Below are 11,472 nucleotides of genomic sequence, written 5' to 3'. Positions count from 1 at the left end.
AAGCTGACTTCTTGGGCTCAAAGAAGGGATGCCCTGACTAAAGCCAAAACTCTTTTTGTTTGTTTTTGAAAAATAGAATAAGACTTTTTAAGCATAAACTCGATAACCGAGAGGTCTTTTTGGGTATCTGGGTCCGTAAATCAAAAAATTTTGAGCAATTTTTTGATTTTGTTCAATAAACCACTATACTGAAACATATTTTTCATCCAAATAAATTCCTGTGTCCTTTAAAATAAATTACATGAACACTAGTATCAAAATTAACTGTAGTAAAGGTAAAAAAAAAAAAACTTGAAAATTTTATTCAACTCAGCTAGTTTTTTTCAAAGAGTGGCAACCCTTAATTAAGCATAATAACTGTTTTTCTGAAAAAACAAATTAATGAAAGACGAACAAAAAAAAGTAAATGTTGAATACATGTAAGTTGTTTTCTAAGCAAGTATCTGATACTTTTTGGCTATTTTAGTGTAATGTTTATAATTTATAATAAGATTATTTTTAGTAGTTGAAAAAAACAGTACAGAACTTTAATTCAGTTATTAACTATATCAAATTTGAAAGTTTTGACAAATACTGTATTAGTCAGATTCAAAAAAACTTTTACAATATTATTAAAAGTATTTGAAAATTATTATAATTAAAATAACTTTAGACTTTAACTAAAATATTAAATATTATTGCTATACTTAATATAATTGGCTGGCAGGTCAAATAAATTTTCAATTTTAACCTGCACAAAAAGAATGAATTTATTGAGAGAAAAAAAAGGTGATATGTTATTGTTTAAAGATAGCAGTAAAAGTTTAGAATATTTTATTTTATTTGATGAAAAAAAAAAATTGAATGTTGCACGTGATCAAACATACCTTTTCAATTATAGTACCTATTTAATTAAACACCCAAAACTTTCAGCATCAAAAAATAAAATGAAATTAAAATCAAAAGTATCATTTATTGCCTCGCTAGTGGGCATAGGCGGACCTCTGGCATACTACAAACTGGGCAAGAACTTTAGCCTCCACGCCAAAGAGCTTGGACAGAGCAAGCTTATCCTGCAAAGCGTCCAAGTGGTCCACAGGCACGGGGCAAGACCGCCACTGGTGTCCATGGAGTGCTTCCCTGATATTGAGTACGGACCAAGGTTGATGAACCATGGTGACCACACATTCACCCCTCACAAGTTTGGAAAATTAATTGTTTTTTTGTAAAAACAAACTAAATTTAATTAAAATAGCTGCTTTACTTTTTTTTAATGCTATTCAAAAAAAAATGAATAGACCATTTTGATTACCTCTAGGTATACATAGAAAACAAACTACTTAACAAAACCACTACTTTTGATAAGAAAAAATTTAGTAATGTTTTATTTTTTAAAGAAATACATATTTACATATTATCTAAGGTGCACAGAATATATTTTGTGTTGTTTTACTGTACACAACTTAAAAAATTCTTGAAATCACTTACTAAAAAGCGAGCTATACAATGTTTCATACTGTACTGCATATTTATTTGTTTGTTAGTATTGCAACGTTTTCACACCTCCTCACAGGGTAGTGGACTGTGAAGGCAACGATTTTGATGCGACCAAACTGCGCGGCTACTCTTCAAAATTTTTGGGTCAGCTGAGCGCTGCAGGGGCCCAACAGTTGCACGATCTGGGCAAACTTCTCAGGCACAAGTATGTGGACGAGCAGAACTTTCTCTTGGGTTATTACTCCCCGTGCGAAGTCAAGTGCTGGTCCACCAAGATGAGAAGGACTGTGGAATCTGAAAGGTGCCTGTTGTCAGGTTAAAAAATTCTTTATTTATTTGGTTATTTAATTTTGATTTATGAATTCTAATTTGTTGTAAGAAATTTCAAAGATGTACGTAACTTGTTGTCAAGTAAAAATAGTTTTACAATTTAAAATGGTGTCTGTTAATTGTTTTAAGTTACAGCTGTTAACAGATCTGAATATTCTTAATGAATCCTTTTCAAGCATTTTTTAGTTACGTTTTTAATAAAATATTTTTTTAAGTGAGCGTTTACTGTTGTTGTCAGTATCCTTTTTTAATAATAGCAGTTTATTATAGTGAATTTTACTTTGATTTAGTGAAAAAATTTATGGGTTGTTAAAGTTAATTTAAGATTTTTTTGTTTTCAAAGCTTTACTTTGTTCTAAAACTGGCAGTATATCAAAGTTAACATGATTTCAAAGATCATAAATTATGTTTGTAGTTTTGAATAAACATTTTAGTACGTTTTAATATATATAACTCAACTTGTATATTATTTTAATTTAATCTTCAACCTTAATAATAATAGATGTTCATGGGTTTTGTTGGATAAAATAGATGAACAATTAATCAAATTTTAACATCATAGTTATTTCTTTTCCATAATCAAAAAAGACATTTGTTACTGCATCTAAAATACGAAATATAATAGTTTTTATCAAAAAAAAAACACCTAAAGTAATACTGTATATCCAGGTCTGTTCCCTAACAACGATATGGAAATCCCCATCCACGTGACAGCAGATGGCGCCAGTGAGTTCCTGTCACCCAATTATAGGAGCTGTCAGTACCTGAAGGTGATAAGTGCCATGACCTGGGACAACCCGGACAAGATACAAGGTGTCAAAGAAGCTGTAAATGATTTGTTTTGTTTGTTTTTATTTAAGAAAATAAATATTTTGTCAGTTTATTATGGGTTACGTTATAGATGTATAATGTTTAAGAATGTCCAACATTAAAAAATATATACAATAAGGAGTCAAAGAAGCTGTAATTTGTTTGTTTTGTTTTTTTTTATTTAAGAAAAATAGTTTCCAGTTTATTAAGTCAAATTATAAGCTTATAGTAATTAACAGGTGTCCAACATTTTTTTGTAAAATATAAATACAAAGTGTCAAAAAAGCTGTAAATGATTTGTTTCGTTTTTTTTTGTTTTTTTTTATAACCCAACATTTATACTTCGGTGTAGTTTTCTCATGTTGTGTTTATATTTTGTTTAGGACTCTTATTGCTAATTTATTTGTTAGTAAAATTGAATAATATTTATGTGATGCTTGACTTGGAAAATACATTAAGTTTCCAAAAAGTAATAACTTTATACTTCTTTGGAAAGTATTGAATTTAAAATAACTTATAATGATTATTTTAAGGTCTTAAAGATACTTATTAATTTGCAATGCTTTATACACTTTTTGTTTAGTACAACTCAATTTGTAGTGTAATCTTACACTTTTTTTATAATCCTCTTTGCTTAAAGATTAAGTCTTTCTATTCTTCAAAAAACAGCTGTGAGACATAAACAGTCACTTTGCACAAAACACATTTTGCTGTACATTGTTCTTTAACACTGCCTGTTTTCCAGAGGACGCAACTGCAGGAGATGCTCGACATACCCGAGTCGGACAAGTCGTTCCACATAGTGCTGGCTCGTGATTGGCTGTTCAACAACAAGTTCCACGGCGTCCTGCCCTCGCGGTACGACGACGAGAAGATATTAGAGCATGCCGAGTTCGGAGCGCTCAGCGTCATGGAAGCCTGGGGTGGAAAAAATAAAAAGAAGTTGGTTGTTTGTTGTTTATATTTATTACACGCAATTTCTGCTGTATGATTTTTGAAGCCATATGCAGGTACTGTAGTTAGCATATTCGAGTTTGTTCTAAAAAAATAAATGTTTGAAAATTTGTTGTGTTGTTATATACGATTGCTGCTATACAACTTACAATATTTCTGAAAGGGTAAAAATAGTTTTGTAATTTATATCAGTTTCCTTTTTTTTATTTTTTGTTTATTTGAATGTAAACGCTGCAATACTTAAATAAAGATTCTGTCTTATCTTAATGTAATCTCCTCTAATAAAATGAAAAAAAAAAACAACTAATATTTAAAGTAAGATAACTCTTTTGAAACATTAGTTATCAGATAAAGTTTATTATTTTCAACAATATAAGTTAATGTAATCTTATTTATTTGTAATTATTACACTCGTTATTTTTCTGATAATGCTGGTTTAGGTCTTTTTAAGGTTTAGTTTAATATATATCATGAGTTATTAATTTATGGGGTTGAACTGTTTAATATTTGTGTTATAATATTTTATTATTGTGGTATTTACATTATAATTTTATTTATATAAATTAAAAAAATTGTATGGTTACAATATTATTTAGCTGCTTGAAAAATATACAATAACCACAAGTTTAACAAGAATATTTAATATTGTTAAAAATTAACCAATTTTTTCAATTTAAAATTAATTTTACTTTGAAAATATTACAACGTATAACGTCACAAAAATAAACATGTATTTATTTGCTAAACACATGTTTCAAAAGCCAAACGAAGAATTTCGTTCACTTTAAGTAAATGAAAAATTTTATATAAGTGTACTACAATTTCTGGTTATAACATTTTTAAATTAAATGTGTTCGTGTTTACAATCCATTGGTTTTAAACTGTACTTAGAGCTTCCTTCTTAAATAATGATGTTTACTTGTAAGGAAGTATCATATGACATTAAAATATAATTTTGCTTATATATTAACTTAACTTGTACTTATAAACATTTGTGTTTTTATAAAAAAAGTGTACTTCTACAAAAAAAGCTGTATAAATAAAGTCACAAAATCCAACAAGTATTTTCATTACTTAATTAATTCAGTCTGTTTCCAATTTAATTTGTTTTAAGTTGATGTTTTTGACAGAACATTTGCTTACAAGAACTCACACTATTAAAGTTTAAATTTGTATGCAGTTATTCAATTGTGATGTTTGAAAGTTTTCAATCAAAGTTATTCTTAAAAATAAAACATTTATTTTAACTGTTGTACATTAAGTTGTATATATCAGTTTGTTATTTATGTTGTACTTGAAAACTTTTTTTGTTCGAAACTTAAAAAGTTATTACCTCGGTCGATTTAATAGTTTTAAATAAATTTAAAAAAGTATGCACACTAAAAATGTGTTCTTACACAACAAGAAGATAAATTTGATTATGCTAAAACATATATTAACTTTTAGTTTAATTGTTATGCACCTAAAAATGTTTATTAACAAAACTACAACTTGTGCTCTTATATTAACTCAAACTTATTAATTACTAAAATCCTTGAAAGTTTACACAAGGTTGCTGTTTAGCTATAAAAAGTTCATTTAACTCACACAGTTTGACCCATTGAGTAAACAAAAAAATAATGACTTAAGTTACTTGTATAAATATTAAACTTGTTTTTATGATCTAAGTTATCTAATTAAAAAAACTTTTAAAGTTTTTATACTTGTAATATTGGCCTAAAAGTAAAAATAACACTTATGAAGTTAGTTTTAATAAAAAAAGTATTATTAAAGTTAAAAACCATTACAGCCGCAAAGGATTTAAGCATACAGATACTGATCACATGCATAAAGTATAAAAGATAACACTTTGAGATTATTCAAGAACATTTTTCTAAACAACTTAAAACATCCCTTTAAACATTACTTGAATATTACAAAATAAATATAACAAATTCCACAGCTACAAAGGACTGAGGCTGTCAATAGGCAGGCTGATAAAAACCATCTTGGACACTTTCAACGAGGCCGACTGTGAGAAGTTGAAGCTGTACAGCGGGCACGACACCACGCTGATTCCCCTGTTGTGCGCCATGAACATATACGATGGCAGGTGGCCCCCTTTCGCCGCACACATCATATTCGAGCTGTACAGGGTTGGATTTTTGTTATTATTTTTTTACGTTTTAAATAAAAAGTTATTTTTATTTTTCAAAAAAATCTACAAATTTATAAGTACTCGTTATAATGCCTAAAGTACTTTCAAATTCTTTTTTTGAATTTAAAAGTAATTTAGGCAATATAACGAGTACTTATAAATTTGTAGATTTTTTTGAAAAATAAAAATAACTTTTTATTTAAAACAATTTGACAAAGACAAAAAAAATCACGAAGAACAACATACAACCAAGGGAAGATTTGAGATACTTAAAACTATAATATTCTTACTGTTATTTTTTTTGAAATGATTTCGCTGCACACATCACATTCGAACTGTACAAAAATGGAAATGTTGTTTTTTTTTTCTATGATTTCGCTGCCAGGGTTGCCACGAGGTCAGGAAAAGTCAGCAAAAACTAAAAAATGACAAAAGTCAGGAAAAAGTAGGGGTTTTTAAAAAAAAAGTCAATAAATTTGACAAAATTTGAAAAAACGTCAGATTTTGTTAGTTCAAATTTACAAAATTTCTTATTTTCCAAAACCTTTAAGTGGTAAAAAAGTAATAAAAAATCCTTTGAAATCAGACTAAAATTGCAAAATTTTCCTAGTAATTTACAAAATTACTTAATTTCCAATGTCTTTATCTGGTAAAAATTAGTAAAATGAGTGCAAAATGATAAAAGATGGAGCCCACAAACTATGGCTAGATTTAGAGAAAAGATTCTTTTTGACAAGTGTAGGGCAGCATGTGAGAACGATTTAAATAAAATAAGGCAAATGGTTTTAACTGCCAATAAAATTAAGCGGTATGCAGACTAGATAAGGAAACCATATCTTCATTAGATGAAGAGGTTGATATGCTAATAAAGAAACGGATAAAATAAATTTTAGTACATAAAAAAAAACTGTGTTTGATTAAGTCTTTATTTTTAAGGTTTTAATTGTAAAAGTTCTTTATATTTATTTAGATACATTTATGTTAGGAAATGTTAAAACATTGTTTTTTTTTCAGAATAGCTGTGTTTACAGGGTAATAATACAAGTATTTTGCTGATAGAGCTGTTTATTGCAAATAAATCAATCATACACAGGTGGTTCAAGTGACGTAATGGAAGTAAGATGATTGTATTCAGCAAAAATACTATTGTTTTAACCTGTATAGAAATAAGATTGAAAGCTTTATATACTTTAAAGTTATTGATTATGTATATTACAATAAGTTTAGATTAACAGTTTGATTTAGAAAAGTCAGGAAAACTTTTGTAAAAAGTCAGGAAAAGGTCTGGATGTTTTTCTCAGTTTGATCTGTGGCAACCCTGTGCTGCACACATCATGTTCGTACAAGGTTGTAAGTAGTTGTTTTTTCAAGTAAAAAGAATCTGTTTATAGAAATGTTTCTGTAGCTTACATATGTTCATATGAACATGCTTAAACTACATGATTTTTATTAAAGTTTGAATTTTTGTTTATTGAAATGATTTTGCTGCCCATATCATTTTATTGTTCAGTTGATTTTGAAATAAACTTTAATAAATAAATAGTAATAAAATAAAGCACAAGTTTGAGTTGTATCAGACAGCATTAGTAAAGCATCAACTTTGAGCTGTTCAAGATGAAACTAGCTTTTTACTAAAAAAAAAATAAATGTCCTGTTTATTAAACTATTTTTGCATCTACCATCATTTTTTAGCTGTACAAAGTAGTTTAGTTGTAAAATCGAACACTAAAAATATTAAAATTAAATTTTTAGACAAAAATAGTCTTTCCAATATTTGTGCCTTACATAAAAAATCTGTTGAACTCACTAACTTTGTTCGCATTTGAAAATTAAAAAGTTACTTTTGTTTTTGTCAAGTGGCAAAAACTGCCTGAAAACAAAAATAAAGTTCCACAAATTAAGATCAACATGCAATAAAAAAGATGTGACCCCCAATGTGCCCTGATGCCCTCGATCAGTGATGAAGTGTGCAAAGATAAAGTTTTAGTAAATTAGTTATTCGTAACAAACTACTCTAAAATATACAAGATATTATACTTTAAATATACAAGATAAAGTATTGAGAATGTCAATAAATTTTAAAGAGCAGTTAGAAATAAAACTTCCCTTTATGTTGAACATGATGCTTACAAATACAATTACTAGCAATATAAAAAAATCAAATAGTTTGATAAAGAACTTAAAATTAGTTTTTATTATACAGCAGGGTTTCCCAAAGTGTGCCATGGCAGATACTCAGGGGGCCGCAAGCAGCAAAGGGGTAAGAGGGGGGGCCATGAGATCATAATTTGAAACTTACACTAGATATTCTTGAGTTGCAGATGAAGAGAAAAAAAAGATCTTTCGTATATTTTATGGTAGTTTATGGGTCTTGTTGAAGGGGGCCATGGCTTTTTCAATTTCTTTAATGGGGGCAATTTAGAAACCCTGTTATAGAGTAACACATGTACAACTAAATATTATCCGCAGCACAAAGAGGAGCCGGACCGGAAGTTCGTGCGGATCCTGTACAACGACGTGGAACAGCTGATACCCGGATGCTGCTTCGCGTGCGTCGACGACAAGCTCGTCTGTGACGTCACGGAGTTCAGTGACGTCATGCGGGGTTACGCGATCGCCGACGACGATTACGAGCGCGAGTGCTCGGACGTTTGTTGATTGTTTGGATTTTGAGTTTTTTTTTAAATTAATTAATTTCGAATAGACTGCTTTCAAAGAGACCTTAGGTTCAATTATAGTTAAAATTAATGTGGTAAAACTATCTGGATTACGTAAAAAATAATATTAAATATTTAAAACAGTAAGGTTCTTGAATAAAAAAAAAGTTATATTAAAGTTTTATTCATCAAACCTTTTGAAAAAAATATTTTTATAATTGAGAACATTTTTTTTTGCCATTTGCTTTTTACTTTCAATAAAGTTTAGATAATTTTTTGGAACAAATATAATTTAATTTTAAGTAGTATTAGAACAATTTATTAGCTCTAAAGAGTTGGTGTTTGTTTGTATTAAACATCTCTTAAAAGTTAGTTTTGTATAAAGTTTAATGTTTGTATTTTATTTTCGTGTTGCTTATTGGTATTCTATGTACTAAAATTTCGAGTTTGAATACATGTTTTTGTTTTAACATCATTTTTTGGTGACAATCTTTTTTGTTAATTTGAATCCACTTAAATATTCAAAATCATTTATGAGCTGACTTTATTTCAACAAACGTTGTTTTATACATTAGAATGCTTTGAAACGTTTTTTATAAAAAGTTCAAAAAAAAACTTTATAGTTAATGAAATATTTAATGTTTTAGTTATTGTTCGTTACACTTTTCAGTTATTATTATCACGTTCTTTTTTTTTTATTTTAAGATTTTTATAAAGCACTTCTTACATTTATAATTGTTATAAACTTATAAATTAATTTAATTTTCAATGTGTTCAAAGTATTTTGTTATAAATCGTTTGTAATCGTTTTTGTTTAAGTATTATTAAAATTAGATTTCATTCCTTATAATTTTTCCCTTTAACACAAATATAGTTAATTTGAATTAAATTTACAAATAAATTTTATTGAATTTGTTAATTTCGTAGTGTTCATATTTAATTAAAATTAATTTTAATTAGTTTTGAGCAGTAACATTATTTAAAAATAATAATAAATACTTTCAATTTAGAAAATGTATATACGAACTTCAAAATAGTGGGTTCTAAACGTTTTATAAGAAATTTATTTATAACCAGTTCTACATTTGGAATTTCAGAGCGAAGCTAAAATGCATCAAGATCATATAAAGCAATAGTTGTTTAATTTTTTTCATAAAGTAATTTTTGTTAAATACTTAGTAACCATTAAACTTAAAGCAGTTTCGTCTAAACTTTGTGTGTTGATCCAGAAGTAAAATCTTTCCACAATGTCTTATTTACAAGTCTACTTTGAAATAATTTTGTATAAAGAACAATACACGCTGATTTTTGTGGAACATTTGTCCTGAGTTTTTCTAGGAATACATATATAACGAACTCCCATATTTTGCTAGTTTAGCAATATTTTAAATTTTTTAAGTTTAACAATTACACTAATAGTGCAATAATTGACTTCAAAATATTTTGGTTAATTGTTTTTGTTAAAAAAAAAAATTAACATTAAGTTCAATTTTGAGAAAAAATTTATTTTTAAGCTTCGCAATTGTATTAACAGTGAAAAAATTGACGTCAAAATATTTTTGGGCTGTATAGTCATTAAGTTTAAAAAAAAACATTTTAACTTAAAAAAAACTTGGGTGAATGTTTAAAAACGGTGATCAGACAAGAAGCTCAAAATGCATTCATCTTATTTTTTAGTACGCACTTTAAACACAGCCCAAAAGTGCATGATCAAAATTCAAGAAGTCACAGTCTAAAGTAGCATTGTTTTAAACATAAAAAAAGTTTTAGATAATAATTAAAAATGTTTGAAATAAGTTTGAGTATAGAAAAGTATTTTGTTAAAATAAATCTTTGCTTACTTTTTATTAAAGTTTACTATATAGTGACTAAATTTTTAATTAGCTGTTGGTAGAGGGGTCGGCAAACTGAAGCAAGCGGGCCAAATGCAGTCCTCAAAGCCAAAATCTGCGGACCGCGAGGTACTTTTCACCCCAAAATATATAAACTTGAAAACAATACTAAGAAAAGTTTTAGTGGCAAAAGCATACAATAAAGTTTTTGTTTGATAACTGCTCAATACTAGTACTGTATTATTGCTTATTTTACCACAACTTTATTCAAAAGTAATGATTTGATGTTGATTTCTAAAAGTATTTTGAAATAATTGCGGCCCACAGAAGAACTTTTTTATAAAGTGCGGCCGGCTAGTAAACTTAAATGCTGGCTTATTAAACGCTGCCGTCCCCTGTGTTAGTATTAACTAACTTTCTTATAAGCCCACTATCAGCCGGATTCGAGATGAAAATTAGGCAATAAAGGGACTCCCTAAACGTAATACCTTAATTTAGGATTTAATGTAACATATAAAAGAAGAAAAACTAGAACTCTGTAAGACAAAAATATATTCCTTTATCTTTCTTACCTGCCCTTGAATAACACTTGATACTCTCCTTTATCCAACAGGTAACTAACTACTGTAAAGCAGAAATTGGTTTGAACGTGCTCGTTTCTCATTTTCTGATCATGACCGAACCAGCGAACCCTGCGCTTTCTGAAGGTAGTGAGATCGGTGCGTCACAGTATGTCCTTGTTGACAACATCCTGTTTTGACACATGAATCAGCGGAGGGAGTTGTTGTTAGTGATTTAATTTTGTTTGACTGATATGGTCGACCTTTCGCTAAAAGATACTGAAACGCAAGAGGTAAGCTTGGAATGCATAGTTTTGCAGATTTTTATTGTGAGTGTGCAATAAAAGCTGAAGTGCAGACTAGTAAGCTGATCTAATTTTTCGCTGAAAGCAAAACTTTAACCAAAGTATTCAAAGGTTGAATTTTATCGAAAATTTAGTCGTTAAGGTTAATTGTATGTAGAGTTTGTTGATCAGTTGAGGGAAATGTTTTTGTACTTTTTTTGTCATACTGAATTAAAAAAACTTTTCTATTCAAATGCTTTTTGTATGTGTGATATGTTGACCAGGTTGGAATTAGTTGAGTGTTCAAAGTAGAAAAAAATATTACTCGTTAAAATCCACTTTTGGTATTTTTTGTTGTTCTATGTCACTTTTTTTAAAGCAAACAACTACTAAAACAAAAAATTGAACTTATATATTGATTTTTAGTATACA

The 11,472-nt window shown here is 28.3% G+C and overlaps 1 protein-coding gene across 1 annotated transcript; it reads left to right on the top strand.

Annotated features, from left to right (window-relative positions):
* The first annotated feature begins 921 nt into the window (after positions 1-921).
* LOC145838470 (lysophosphatidic acid phosphatase type 6-like) lies at positions 922-8,468 on the top strand. The gene is made up of 6 exons (XM_082946069.1): positions 922-1,180; positions 1,553-1,791; positions 2,476-2,633; positions 3,362-3,558; positions 5,513-5,705; positions 8,177-8,468. The coding sequence occupies exons 1-6, from the start codon at positions 927-929 to the stop codon at positions 8,363-8,365; spliced, it is 1,230 nt and encodes a 409-aa protein (XP_082802195.1). The 5' UTR covers positions 922-926; the 3' UTR covers positions 8,366-8,468.
* Positions 8,469-11,472: the final 3,004 nt, after the last annotated feature.

Source organism: Thalia democratica, chromosome 6 (assembly GCF_965202585.1).
Source record: "Thalia democratica chromosome 6, ktThaDemo2.hap1.1, whole genome shotgun sequence".
Classification (NCBI taxonomy): Eukaryota; Metazoa; Chordata; class Thaliacea; order Salpida; family Salpidae; genus Thalia; species Thalia democratica.
This window is presented reverse-complemented; position numbering and strand designations above follow the sequence as displayed.